This window comes from Corvus moneduloides, chromosome 3 (genome assembly GCF_009650955.1).
Source record: "Corvus moneduloides isolate bCorMon1 chromosome 3, bCorMon1.pri, whole genome shotgun sequence".
Taxonomy (NCBI): Eukaryota; Metazoa; Chordata; class Aves; order Passeriformes; family Corvidae; genus Corvus; species Corvus moneduloides.
Genome location: NC_045478.1, coordinates 121,706,269 through 121,720,823, shown reverse-complemented (window position 1 = coordinate 121,720,823; position 14,555 = coordinate 121,706,269). Strand labels below are relative to the sequence as shown.

The following is a 14,555-nucleotide window of genomic DNA, read 5'->3' as shown; positions in this document are numbered from 1 at the left end:
CTCCGCTCTGAGACTGGGGACAGGTTCTAGCCTTTCCTGAGGGTCAGGATAGTTTTGTTTTCCTTTATTGGACTAATCCGCAGGAGTGAGTGCTTCTGACAGAGCCACTTCAAAACCTGCATGTGTATGGAGCTGCTGGCCCCTCGGCACTCCCTGCTCCGTGTGCTCTCCTCTGTGCAGCTGGTGGGTTTAGCTGTGGAGGGGACGAGCCCTGTGCCTCTCCCAGAGAGCTCCCCAGGTGTCGGAGTCCCTGCTGGCCCCCCTGCTCCACAGCCCTTGTCTTTTTAACACGGGGATAGCTAAGCCCTTTGTGGTGGGGGTGAAGACCTCACACAGCACTTCTATCCATAGTGGTCTCTTGTCTTCAGTCTGCATATCAGTAGTGACATTCCTCCCACTCTCTCCTTGTATGCAGCTTTTCAAGTTCTCTCCTCTTTCCTTGAAATCTCTCTATTTTTATCCTTCCACAAAGATCTCAGTATGGTTCTTGTTTTCACAACTTGGCATCCACTGACCAGCTCCCCTTCAGCCCCCCTCTTTTCCCCACCACCTTGCCTGCGTGGCCTACACTGTTCCTTCAGACCCCCTTGCCTTGGGGTTTCTTTCTCCTCCCCATTTGTGCCCTGTGCTCGTCCTTCCTCTGTCCGTGGTCCTTCCCTTTCACAGCCTCTAAGATGAAAGACCTGAAATTACTTGTGTTGTCAAGGGCTTTGTATTCTCCAAAACCAGTTCAGCTGCTGTGCAGGGCTCCTGTATCTGCCTCCAACTGCCTGGGAGGCTGGACTCGGAGGAGGAGCGGGCTCTGGAGAGCAGCTCCACCGGGAAAGCAGCTGCACTGACCAGAGACCAGGCTCTGCAGGAATCGGCTCTGCAGCAGCTCTGGGCCTTTTGGGACTTCAGCCAGTATCAACTGTTGATTGGCAGTTCTTGGGGACATAATTTGTTGAGTCCTGCAGGATAAAAACAACAGGAGAAAATCTCTTCTTTCCCTAAAGCAGCAGCCTCCCTCCCTCCTCCCTCCCTCCTGCCTGGGCTGACAGATGGCTCCTGCCTGGAGGTTGCAGCCCTCCCCTCCAGTGACACTGTCCTGCCTGTCAGCCAGCAGAATGTGGGGCTGTGTGGTCCTCTTGCCCTCATGGGCAGAGCTTCCTTGATTTTTGGCTCTCTGAGATGGTCAGAATTCCCTTAGCTGTGCACAGTTCATCACTTGGTTTATCTATGAACAAACCCAGGGGCTCTGGCTCCTCCACTGCTGCATCTCTGCTTATGCCAGTGTTGTTAAAATTTCCAGCTCCCTTTGCTTCCCTCTCCTGTGCCTTTTCTTTCAGCTGCCTCATCTAGCCAGTTGAGTATCTGACACTTGCCCTTAGTCCCCAGGACAGCTCTTTGGGGATACAACTGGGTAACACCTTTACCCTGGTCACAGCTGTGTCCTGAGCTGGTGCTAAGGGTAGGACAGATTACAGATGCTGCTTTGTCCTGGCACAGTTGTGTCTTGGGCTGTTCAGGATGAAGGCAGCAAGGGAAGATGTGCTCGTCTGAGACCCTTCCACCCTTTCCTAAGCCTGTAAAGGAATATTTCTTGCTGGAGGGGCAGCAATTTGTTGTCTAATGGCTTTAAAAGCTGAGGGCACAGATGGTGGGAAAAGCTCTGTGTGAGGGTGTTGGGGCTTCACAAACCCTTGGAGCGATGAGACAGTCTTCATCTGTGCCCTTTGCAGACTGTGGTCTTGTTCAAAACATCTCTCAGCCTTGTCATTCTTACTCCTTTCACTGCTCGGTGTCCAGTGGGTGCTCTTGTTTCACAGTCGTTCAGGGGCTGTGTTCTGCCAGCTCTCAGTTTATCCTCTGCTGGAGAAAGCTTCGAGGACGCTGCTCATGGTTGCTGCTTCTCCCACGTCTGCTGTCTCCTCCCAGCACCGCCTGCTTTGCAGTGCGGGTCGTGCTGCCCCAGCTTCTGCGTGGGGAGAGGAGCTCTGCTTCCTTGTGGCCCAGGAGAGGGACTGTGCCCATGCCATGAGAAGACAAAAGGAGAGAATTATCACTAACTTTTTTCTTTGAGACTTAGGGCAGGAATTTATGGACTTAGGGTCCTTGGCCTCTGCAGCTTCCACTGACTGAAATTCTGCTGCTATAGCTGGAATGAGGATGACATTTCCTCTGAACAAGTTTATTTCTGATCTTTCCATTTCATTGACTGTCCCTGTGCTGGTTAGCCAAAGTAACTCAGTTTGTTGGTAAACAGGCTCAACAGTTGGGAAAACACTTGTAATACACAATTATCCTGCTAAATTCCAAATACATTGTGCTTTTCTGTTCCTTGGGATTCCAGGTTGGCTTGAGCATTTGGAAGAAAACAAAGTTCACAAAGGCTTCAGGTCTATGTTCCATGCTTGTACTAACACAGAAAATATGCACAGCCACCCAGGCTGTTGGATGTAGCAAGTATTGGAGTTTTTAAACTATCTAATAACCAGAAGCAGATGAGTCTAGTTTAGTAATTTTCCTTTCTACTGTCTTAGTTTTAACTTTGGTAGCTGTAAATGTTGGATCAGAAGGATCTGTCTGCTGTGCCAGTGTTGCTAAAATCATACTGTATTTCATATTCTTCTTTTTTAAAAAAACCCTTCAGAATAAAGTCTGGGTTTGGATTTATGAAATCAGCCACTAAGTAGTATACAATAATCTTCACTTATTTACATCTCTTTTTAGGCATTTTTTAGCTTTGCCGACAGGACAGTGGATTATGAAACCTTTAAGGCCATCAATGATGCTTGCCTTGTTTTTGATGGAAGACTTGTGATTGATGCCAAATTCCACACCAATGATGTCAGCATCAGGGCTGCAGGTCCTCTGACAAAATTCTCCAGGAGATACTATAGGGATGAACTGACACACAGCAACTTCAACTCCAAGGAGATTGGCTTTGAGCTTGCTGCATCCATGCTGAGTCTCTTTGATCCAACCCCTCAGGCCAGTGCCAAGCCACCAGAAGGCTCAGACAGACTCATCCCCATATACAGAAGGTGTAAAGTTCAAGGTATGTCCAGCTGGATTTCTGTCGCATTGCCATCCCCTCTGAGGTGTTTTTGCTCTTCTCTAGTGCAGGCAGGTCCATCTCACCTCAGGTGCTATTTCATGGCCGTACAGCCCTCAAAGCTCCTTATGTAGTGGAAAAAAGATGATGGCAGAAGGAGGACAAAAAAAGACATTGTTTTCTTCATTGTTAATGACTGAATAAATCTCATATTTTCATTTATGGCAGGTGGTGTTCTTCCTGGAGGTTACAACTACTTGCACGTTTCCAAGCCAGCAATCCCCATGCCCTTGGATGTAGAACATGACCCGTGTGATCACGTAAGTTAAATAATGGAGCTTTTCTTGTTTCATCCCCCGGTTTGTTTGAAAAGATGTTCCTGTTTAGGGTAGCTGGGCCTGGGGTCACCAGCTACAACTGGAGAACCAGGAGCAGTCACAGAACTAGCAGGAAGTATTGTGGAAGAGATGTTCTGTGCTGCTAGAAAATAGCAAGTCCTGCAGCCGTTTGAGTTGTCTCGGAACAGGGCACAGGGAAGCACTCCCCATGCTGGGCTACATGGGAGATTGTCCCAGGATACAAATGTGGAGTGCTTCTCTTACTGGAGAGCCTGACTTGAGGCAAGAAAAGGACTAGATTAATGTTTTAAGCCAGAGAGGACTCTCCACCTAGGCAAGATCCTCTTTCACACAGATTGTACCTTTTTCCTTGGGAATTTCTGCATCAAGCCCATTTTTGCAGTTGATTTAAAGAGCAGCTTTTAAAAAGCTGCTTCAGTGTTGATTTTAAAATCTGGACAGCAATGAAACAAATGGGCTTTTTAAAAAGCAAATGGTTTAGGGAGAGGAATCAAAGCACAGCTCACCTTGTTTTTCAGATCCAGGATGAGCCATCCAAATCAGCATGTATAGTGGAAAGTAGAAAGGACTATCAGAGAGAGGAATTGGTTTTGTTACTCCAAATTGTTAGAATATGATTAGAATTCTTTTGCTTCCACTCTGATTACCTGCTGATTACCTGAAAAGGGACCATCTTTTTAAAGCCACTCCAGAAACTCCATGTAAATCCTAAAAGAATTTTCTAAGAAAGAAGTAAGAGAAGCTAGTGAAAGGTAGTAGCTTAGATGTGAAAATACTAAAGGTTTCTGTAGCCTAGCAACAGGTTGTAGGAATGTATAAAACTGTAACAGGAATACAGCTTGAAAAAATAGCTTCAAGCTATCTGATCATCCCACTGCAATGTGAGGTTTGAAGCAAATTTTTACATTTTTATCTAAGTGGTTGATTTAAGTAGCTGAATCTAAGTGCTACAGTTTGAGCATGAACATCCAGTATTGGTGTTCTTTTATTGACAGTAAACATGATATGCCATGTGTGTGCTCTGTGTCATAAACGAGGCTGAACAGAGTTCAACTGAGTTACCCAAACAGAGCTATCCAGTGTTGCTTGGGGCATCCCTCCTGACTCCAGCTGCTGCTCCGGGGGGTCACAGGTCCCTGTGGATCTGGTGTCCCGCTGCCAGTGCAGCTGGAGGGCCCAGGTCCCCCAGCTGTCTGCAGTGGCACTTGGCTGGTGCTGCACAGTGGGGTGGGCAGTAACCAAACTAAACCACACAGAAAATCTGTGTCCGAGCCACAGCAACGTGCCCGATGACCCTCTGTGCCAGGAGCGGTTTCTTGATTTTAGAAGAAGGGTTGTGGGCATTAAGCAGTGGGAACTATGGGCTGGGAACCCCTCGCTGACCCTGTACGTGTGCCGGGTCAGGTGTTCCTTCACCTCCACAGCTCTCCTGGTGTTTCCTCTTCCAGGGGATGGAGATTGTAACCGGTGAGGCAGGACACGGGAATTACTTCCGGATGCACTTCAACAGATACAATATGGTGGATAGCATCACCTGCTTTTCCAAGGAGCCCTTCCCTGTCTCCAACTACCTCTGCTTGTACGGACAGCACGAGCGCCTGCTGAATGACCTGCATTACCGCTGGAGGGCCGGGCAGCTCACAGACCTCTACAGGTGAGACAAGCTCTACGTTGTGCACAAAATCTACATGCTGCCAGACTTCTAGTTATATCTTACTATGGTTTGTCTTTTGGCTGTTTTCCCTTGGAACAAGAGGTAGAAAAACAGATTTAAAAATATTTCCCAGTATTTAGTAAAATTGTTGGTAAAAATGCAAGTCCTGAAGACCTTCCTGGAAAGAGCTGCGTGTCTGAGATTTACTTAGAGAAGGAGCAATGGTTTACGTGGCTATCTTTCACCTGAAAGAGCATTTCAGTGTCTTTATCACTTTTGTTTAGAATATTCAGTAGGTTAATCATTAAGCTGAACCTGAACAACCCTTTATTACTGAAGACTCATGTTCAAAAGTCGCTTTTAGAAGTATTTTTGTTGTTTTGAATCAAATTTTTAAGCCAAAGGTTTCTAGGAAGATTTTAAATAACTCATGGTGATAGTCATGCTCAACGTCTTGGCTATTTTCATCTGGTGATAAATCCTGAAGGTGTGAGAGAGACTGAAGGGCCTGGTTAGTTCTAGTCATGTGCCATCTCCTCTGAGAGAATGTTTCATTGCTTTTGATTTTCATTTGAAGAAATCCCTCACGAATGGTGCTTTGAAACATAAACTGTCACAGATGGAGTAGTGAACTACTGCCTTACATCCGCTGGGTAGAGACAGAAAGCCAGGCTCAGGAACAAATGATCAGTTTTTATTGTGATACAAAGCTGATAGTGGTGCCTGAAACATTTCCAGGTTTGATTTTGTTATGTTTATAAGTGATCGGAAGAAAGGCACAAATGGTAGCAAAATTTTCAGGTTCAATGTTGTTGTTTAGGTAACAGTTTGTGAAAGCGTGCTGTAAAGGGTGTGCAGTGCTCCATAAGATGCTTGTGAATTATTGCTGCTACAGGGCTTGATTTTGATTTATAGCAAATGTTGGGTTTGTTTTACGAGAGAGGAATGGGACACAGCAGACGTGAAGCTCACCTGAGCAGCACACTGTCAGTACGCGTTAAGGAGAAACTGAAGGAGGGTGACACAAGTGCATGAGAGATGGGCGAAGACAGCAGGTGATTTCCTTTCCTTGTCACGGCTCATGCTGATCAGACACTGGAGCACTGGAGGAACTCAATATGCAGGTTGTGGCAAGGTACCAGCAGTCCTTTTTGTGGCATTACGGTGTGCACGCACATTGTGAGCTCATCTTTTCTGTGAAGCACACCGAGGCTGTGGCTCTTTGACTGGGTGTGGTTAGTGTCACTTGTTGGATGTACCAGTAGCAACATCTGGAAGAATAAATCATCCTGCTTTGGGATTTCAGCCTGCAGCAACAGGTAGCAGTATTTTCTTGACCTTGACCAAAGGATCACTGGTGTGCTGCACAGAGGGATACCACGTATCAGGGCCTCATCACATCCCTTCAGCTCTCCTTAATTAGTGATGATGAACTAGTTTTGGACTTGTCTTTTACAGCCTTTAGACAGTGATGTTGTTTGGGACCTTTTGCCTCATTATTTTATCTCACCTCTCATTAGCCTGTGGCAGAATTCCTGAATTACAGTTGCCAGGTTTTTCTTATCTGGTTATTTTATTGCCTCCAGTTGTTTTCAGTCTTCTTTATACCTTATCTTTAGATAGGTTTGTTCCTTCTCTTCTTGCTCTTTGGTCATATGAATGAAATCCCATATGTTGCTCTGCAGCAGTGAACATATGTTGCTCTTTAATCCTCGCTCGTGTGTTTCTTGTGGCCCTTTCACACACACACACACACACACACACACACACGCATTCCCATTCATCCCAGCTTGGAGTTCCTGTTCCACATGTCCATCCTGGGAGGAGGGAGCATTGTCCAGCAGGTGTAACAGGTAAACTGCCTGGCATTCCCACGGAGCAGTCCTGGCACACAGCAAGCTGGCACAGGAATTTGCTGCTTTCAGGAGGACATGGAGCAACAGAGGAAGGCTGGCAGTATAATGTACTCTCATAATATATCACATCTACAGTACATCTACATCCCCACAGTACAGTGTCACATAAAATGTGTGTACATGTGTGTGCAGTGTGCAACAGACAGCGTTAAAACCAAGCCGTGAGAAGACTGACTGTTAGAAAACCATTACACTGAAAAATGGTTTAGCATCTCTTGTTGAGTTGTCTTGAGACCTTTATTTAGAGAAAAAGTGGTGCCTAGTTGGCTTTTGGTAGAGAATAGGAAAATGTGTTCACTGACTTCTATGTGTGTGATAAAACAACAACTGTTTTGAGCCTTGTTCATGTGGTCTGTAAGGATCCCGCATGAACGCCAACCTGAGGTTAGGACTGAATTGCTCTCTTTAGCTTTCAAAACCTTCCTTTTTAAACTAATGCACGTTACACTTGCATTCACATCTTCTGGCAAGATGTGAAGCACCCCTAGTGAAAAGAAAATACAGACTGTGAAAGTGTGGTTTGTTAGTTAAGCTTGTAAACTTGTTGGTTTGAAACATCCGTTCCCCTCCCTCTCTTCTTTATGCCTCTCTTTTGGGAAGAGCCTTCCTAGGAGGCAAGAAAGTGCAGTGTTTTAATCTTTTGGTCTGCATTTAGATTTCCCAGCATGGCATCTCGCTCCAGGAATGGACACAGTGGAACAGCTGTCACCTGGGAGCTAATTTATTTCTGTGTAGCATGCAAATCATCTTTTAAATAATTAGAGACTGCACCTAGCAGTGAATTTCCTCACTGATTTGTGTTCAGTGTAAGAGCTGAAAGTTAACCCCATGGTACCGGATTTCCTGGCCAGAATGTGCCAGGGCTATTCTCAAATTAGCATTAACAACAGGCCCCCAAGATCAGCAAACCTGACAAAGTCACCCCTCCCGGTCGTGTGCCTGGAGCCACGGCTAATGGGAATAATGAGAGAAGTAGCATTTCCTTTTGTCTGGAGGAAAGTTCCGTTGATTTGGGTATGAGTTCAGCGGCGTTAAAAGCTGCAGGACTTGACCCACAACCAGAGGAAGGATTGGTCACTGCTCTGCCTCCTGCCCTCAGTACCTGGGCTCTTGGCGGAGGTGAAGCAGTGGGCACACATTGCCCTCTCTTCCAGTTGCCTTGTGCCATGCAGTGGGTGTCCTCCTTCCACCTGGGCCTGCAGCCAGTCCATTCCTGAGCAGAGGGGCCTGACAAAGCAGTTCTTCTGTGCCAGGGCAGGAAAAAATGGAGGAGCCAAAGACTCATCACCTGTGAGTTGAATGGCATTACTCACTAGATTGGGAATCCTCTTCAGGAAGGAGTTTCTGCAGTTTTTATTCATTTCCCATCAGGCTGCATCTCAAAAAGTCAACTAGAATCTGAGTCCCCAAGAGCAAGGCTCTTTCTCATGGGGCATCTTCTCCTGAAGGAAAAAGAAAGGAAATTCCAGTGGTGTGACCTGAAGGATACCACACTGTATGCCATGCTCCTGCCCTCCCTCGCTTGCTGAAAGGCCTTCAGATTATTTTCATCATTATTGCCCTAGCAGCAGATAAAAGAAGAGGGGTGGGAAGAGAGGTCTGAAGCATTTTTTTCTTTTCTTTTTAAGTTTATAGACTTACTGGTCATCAGTCTTCCACACTGCTTCACAGAGGAGGAATGCAACCATCCAGTGACCCCCTTTTGTGTTCTCCTGAGCTGTAGGCAGCTGCAAGGCAGTTGCCAAGTTATGGAACGTGTCCACAGAGCGGTGGAATCTCCCTCTGCTGCATCTTAAGTACAAAACAGATAATTAGAGGGGTCTCCTGATACTTGGCAACCAAATGGATGCTCACTGTCATCATGCCTTTAATATGAGATAGAAGTGCTTTGTGTAAGCTTCATTTGGCATTAATGAAAATCAAATCTAACGTAAACGCATAAAAATCTGACCCACTAGTTTCTAAAATACTTAAGGAGCTTCTTTCGCAAATGAGGCGTGAGCAGCTTTTACTTGGGTTTTTTTAGTTGTGTATTAATGAACTCGTTGTCAGCCAGGACCTGCAGAAGATGCTGGCTGTGTCTCAGCATGTGGCACTAAGTGACGGTGAGGTGAGGCAGCACCCGGCGCAGGACAGCGAGGGTGGCACAGGGGAAGGGCACAGGGTCAGGCCTGGGAAGGAGTGCACAAAGGCAGTGCATGTTTTAATGAGTGATGAGCAGAGAAACCTCACAGGCACAGTCATCCAGACAGAGCTCAAAATCACTTCGTTACTTTTTGTTGCAGTAGCTTGGTTTCCAGCATTTTAAGGACTTGTCAAACTGGACAATTTGCTTCCTCTGCACAGGGGTCTTGGGCACCATGAGGAGGGAGAAGCCCCCAGCAGGTATGACCAGGGCTCTTTGGCAAGATGGAGTTGGGAGGGTGGGTTATGTGACAGTACTTGTGCATGGGCCAAAAAGCGCAGGGGATTTAGCTGAGTCGTAGTCACAAAGGAATGTTTTTCCCCGTGCTAGAATGCAGGTAGGATTCAGTTTTCACTGAGGAAGGGAACAAGTGATCTATGCATGGATCTGCAGAGATCCATGCCAGGTGGTTCTTGGCAGGCCTGCATGCTGCCTGGCCACGGTGGGTGTTGCTGTCCAAGGGGTGGGCTCCCTGAAGAAAATACCACAAAGGTGGCACAGCTGCAACTGCACCAGGTACTGACAGGCCATAGAACATGAGGCTGCCAAACATGCAGCAGGAATGTGCGAAGGGAGTCAGGCTCCCTTTCCCTGAGAGGCTTTGGAAAACCCACCCAGAAGCTACATGGATAACAGCACTGGATGTTTCCTTGGCTGCTCTTCTTCAAACCCTGTTTTTTGTTTTCACATTGCATTTTTATATTGGCTGTACAAGCTAAATGCTCAAAAGTATTTTGAGCTGTATGAACAGCATTCACTTATTTTGAAGTAACCATTTAGGTTTTTTCACTGAAGTGCAATTCCCACATCTGGTGCTGTTAACATTAGGCTGAAGGTGCTCTATTAAGCAGTGTCATTCAGTGAGACTGTTAAGCAGAAACACCACACTGGACTGTTTACTGACTCAGCGCTAATAAACCTCACAATATAACAAATACATTAAGGAAAAGAAGAACATTCGATGTTTTCAGCATTATTGTTACAAGGTAGAGAGAACTTCATTACTTACAGGCTGAATAATCAGTGATTATTTAAACATGAAATGCGTGCTACATAGAAAAGCTGGATTTAACCCAGGCTTTCCGAAATGTAGTTGTTTGTTAAGAGGAGCACTAGAATGCCCTGCTGCTGTCTGGAATCTGCTGGATCCCAGACCATTAGCAAGCTGGGATTACATTTAAGGGATTCCAACCTTAGGCTTTTGTTCATCGGGCAGACGGTGAGACGTTTTTCTGCAGGGTTAAAAAAGACCAGAAAGGAACTGTAGCAGGTAGTGAGCGTGACTGAGAGGGACTAGTGCTGCTCTGTACGTTCTGCAGCCTAATTAGAGGGAAATGTGTGTGCTTTTCATGAAGAGGGAGAAAGGGTAAGGAAAGAGGAACACGTTGAAGGGATATCAAAGCACTAACGGCTTTCTCGCTCCCGGAATTAACCGCTAACCCTGCGGTGCACTGGTACAGCTGCACTTACAGAGCAAATCGATACAAATGGCTGGAGATTTCTAGATATTAATGTAGTTTTAAAGGAGCAGCTAACTTGCCAATGAAGAGCCACGTTACTAAGAAACCCCACGTTCAAATTAGTGAGTAAAAGCTCGTCGGCTGAAGCCTACCATGTTAATTTGTAGCCGAACCTTGCTGATTCATATTAGTAATTATGCAAACCATTATGAATGATTGAACTCTGAATCCATAAACAATTGCAGAAAAGCAATCATACCCCTACACACAGCCTGTTTGATGATTTTGTGCCTCAGGTTTAATTTCCTTTAATTGTTTTCCATGATACATTATGTGTGAAATAGTACTATGTGAAACAATGTAGTTAGCCTGATTTCAGGGTCAGCCACGAAGTGGTCATAAAGAGAGCACAGACAGCAGTGCTTTGGTGTCAGATTTAAAGAGCACAGAGTTTAGAAAGTTTAGAGGGCAGTTCAGTGAGGGTCAGTACACCATAACTGCTGTGATCTTATATTCTAAGATGTCTAAACTTTCCAAATGCCAGTGCTGAAAAAATGGAGAGTCCCTCCTGAGGACACTTAGGAGAACAGGAAAGGACTGCATTATCTCAGTACCAGGATCTGCTTTCTGAAGGTGCCTCTGGGTACAGCGCTGTAGCATTTCCAGGATATTAAAACTGCAGCAAACAGAGCTGATTTATCAGTCATGATGGATCACTGGCATTTGCGAAGGGAGGATGCTGGCAGGTGGTGCAGTGTCACCCCCAGACGTCAGCAGGTCCCTGCAGCAGCCCCGGGGGGGTTGGGTCTGGGCTGGGGGGAGCAGTATCACCCTCAACGAGGTCTGGATTCAGTGGCCATTTTTCCAGAACAAGAATTGTAAGAGCAGTTGTCCTGTGCTCTGGTTTGCCATTGCAGCTATGTTTAAAAGGGGATTGTAAGCCATGGGTTTTAAACCAGTCATCTTCCAAAGACAAGACATTGCAGGTTCCGTGAGAAGAGGTAAAAAAATACAGGCTTCCTCTGCAGGATTTCCTTCTCAAAAGGAAAAAAATAAATGTCAGCTTGTGAATTCGTGAGCACTGTCGTTACTTTGTGAATCTGTTCAGTGGATTCCCTCACAGATTTGTTGTCCATAAGGCTGCTGATTTCACTAATGACCGGGTCAGAGCGGTAACAGAGTCCTGGATCACTGAATGTAACAGGAGATACTCAAATGCCTAGACAAGCAGGTGTTCAGGGAGCAGAACTGCAGAGCAAGGAAGTAAAGGCCCTTCTTGCTACAAACAGGCTGTTGGTTCGCATTTGCTTGACTGTTCAGCAGTTGTAGGTGAATGTGAAGAAACTGCAGGCCAGGGAATATGTCATGTCCTTTGTGCAGAAGAACAATGCTCTCAGGTGATGCTCATGGGGATTTTACACAAATTGGTCTTGCTTTTTACCTATGTAAACAAGCTGTCTTTTGAAATTATTGGTCAGATGAATGCAGGAAATGCTCGGTGGTTTTATTTATGTTGTCTTTAAATTAACACACTGTGATTCCTGGTCCAGCTATCCAAGGTATATCAGGAAATATTTTGTATCTTTTGCTGGTATTATCATATCTTTGTAATTAGGAGTCTTAAAGACATGCATATATTGTTCTCAAAACAACATGCTTTGAATTTTCCTGGCAAGATGGAATGTTCCATCTTGTGTGCTTGTGTTGGAGAGAAGATTTTTTTTCATCTGCAGGCTGTGGTTGGGGAGGTATTGTCAGGATGGCCTGAAAATTAGAATTGCTTTGCATCCCATCCCTGCGCAGCACTTTACTCTCACCACTCCTGAGAAGTGGAAGTCCCTGCTCTGTGTAGGCACTCCTGGCATAATTGTGTTCCACTTGAGCCCATGTCAACTGAATGGCTTCAATCTCCTCTGTGCTTGCTCTCCTGGGGTGATTCCTGGGATTTGCAAGCAGCAGCCTTTCTCTGCCTGACTGGGCTCTCAGCAGAAGCTCCCCAGCACTGGGGGTCTTTGGCCATCATGTGCCAAAGGCACCACTGAGAGACTCAGCTTCCGTAATCCACCAGAGCCATCCACACGTGCCAGGGAATAACTTTGTATGTCCTGAGGTCTGAGGATTTGAGAAGGGATGGAGTATGTTCCAGATGTAGCTGATACAGCCTGGAGAATTTTGCATTTCAAGCATTACATTTCTTCTTAGAAAAGAAACTTCAGCCTAGGAAAGTGAACACCTGTCTTGAAAATTCCCCATGTTGTAAAAAGCTCGGGAAGCTACAGAGAAGAAAGGAGACTCTCCACTCCTTACAGATTACCAGGAGATTAAGTTGATCAGTGACTCTGCTTGTATTGTGTACTAAAAGCCACGGTGCTGCTCTGTGTGTGTGCACAGTGCTGGTGCTGAGGGCACAGCCGTCACCAGAGGGCCACTGGGCTTAATGGCACGGAGGGCAGGGCACTGGTGACTCGTGGATGGCATTGAGAAGAAACAAACAGGATTTCAAGAGATCTGTGTTCAAGATTGCTTAGAGACATTTATTGAGAGCTGCAGATTCAACCCACATCACAGGCTGTCGGAGTTTCTGAACTTCCCTGGAGTGTATGTGTGTTGGTGGATGAACGGGGTAGGTAGGAGGGATGCGAGGAGTGGAATTTGGGTTTGTTGTTTCCATGCAAGTTCTGAGTAGCATAAGAACACCCACAGACACATCATCCTCCAAACCTGTAGTCACTGACGCACCCGTCTGCAGAGGGATTTTTCGAAGGCACCGTCACGAGGTGCCACCTGCCCTTTGAGCAGTGGAAAACCCCCTCCTCATCCCAGTGTCCTTGCAGCGAGATGGCACCGGAGCAGCTCGGGTCAGGATCGATCCCTGGGACTGGACCCGGGGCCAGAGCACAGGGGATTTGGCACGTGCAAATCCCCCTGCAGGTAGGGGATGTACCACAGATCTGAAATTACTCATCTCTTTTTTTAAAGCTTGTATCTTGCTTTTTGTTTTGTCCTTACACAAAACAGCGGTGTTGTTCTGAAGGTTTTTCATTCAGTTTTTAAGATTTTTCTGCACCTTGCTGCCAGTGCTGCACCCTGTGCCACCACACCTGACTCAGATGGCAGGTCAGTGTCAGGTCCTCGCTGCCAGGACATAGAACCATCTTCCACAGGGGCAGAGGCTTCTTCTCCAACCGTGGTGTGTTCCTGCAAATGAAATGGAGAGTAACTCTAGGCAGCTCTCAGATGGACAGCCATGTGCACACTCTGGTTTTGCTTGCTAGCAGGGCCCAGCTCTGTCCATTTTATTTATATCTCTTGCAAAGGGAAGGATTCTGTGCCTTTTGTGCAGGACACCACTGAATATTTCATTCCTCCTTGCCTCTCATCTAATGTAGGCTACACCTCACAAAGGAGGCAGAACAGACTTGACATACTGTTTGTCAATGAAAGATGAGACCAGGTCCTTAGCAACGAAAAGGATGTTGCTCATTGTCTTCTGCAGGAGCCGATTCCATCCCACCCGTCACAAATGCCTTCCCGTGATCGCTGCCAGTGGCATAAAGGCTTCCAGCAGAGATCCCCGCTAGCAAGTGACCAAGTTTGCGCACCCGTTATGCTCCTGGCAAACACTGTCATCTTGTACATATTTAGCCTGATCACTCTGGCAGGTTATGAAAGACTAAATGGTGCAAACACATGTGGCAGATGCCGTTCTCGTGATAGCAGAGGAGCCGCTGAGCCCCTGTTGGGAGCGTGCCAGCTCCATCTCATACACTGAAGAGCTTTATACTTTGAAGCCTTCCACGGCTTGCCCTGAGGGACTGCTGCTGAAGTGGTAATAAAATTCAAAATGAGCCTCAGAAAGTCAACTTGTTGGTTTCAAATGGGGTTTTTCATTATTAAGCTTCCCTTTAGCAGCCATATGTAGAGATGCTCTGTCAAAAACACCG

The 14,555-nt window shown here is 46.3% G+C and overlaps 1 protein-coding gene across 14 annotated transcripts in view; it reads left to right on the top strand.

Moving 5' to 3' along the window:
- Positions 1 to 14,555, top strand: part of CFAP61 (cilia and flagella associated protein 61) — a 96,391-nt gene that overhangs the window by 63,200 nt on the left and 18,636 nt on the right. For all 14 annotated transcript variants that reach the window (XR_004239279.1, XR_004239278.1, XR_004239277.1 and 11 more), the window contains 3 exons: positions 2,713 to 3,040; positions 3,266 to 3,357; positions 4,845 to 5,050. Coding sequence is in view for 7 of the 14 variants with exons in the window: in XM_032104358.1 (XP_031960249.1) it covers positions 2,713 to 3,040; positions 3,266 to 3,357; positions 4,845 to 5,050 (626 nt within the window). In the remaining 7 variants the exon portion in view is untranslated. The remainder of the gene's footprint in view (positions 1 to 2,712; positions 3,041 to 3,265; positions 3,358 to 4,844; positions 5,051 to 14,555) is intronic.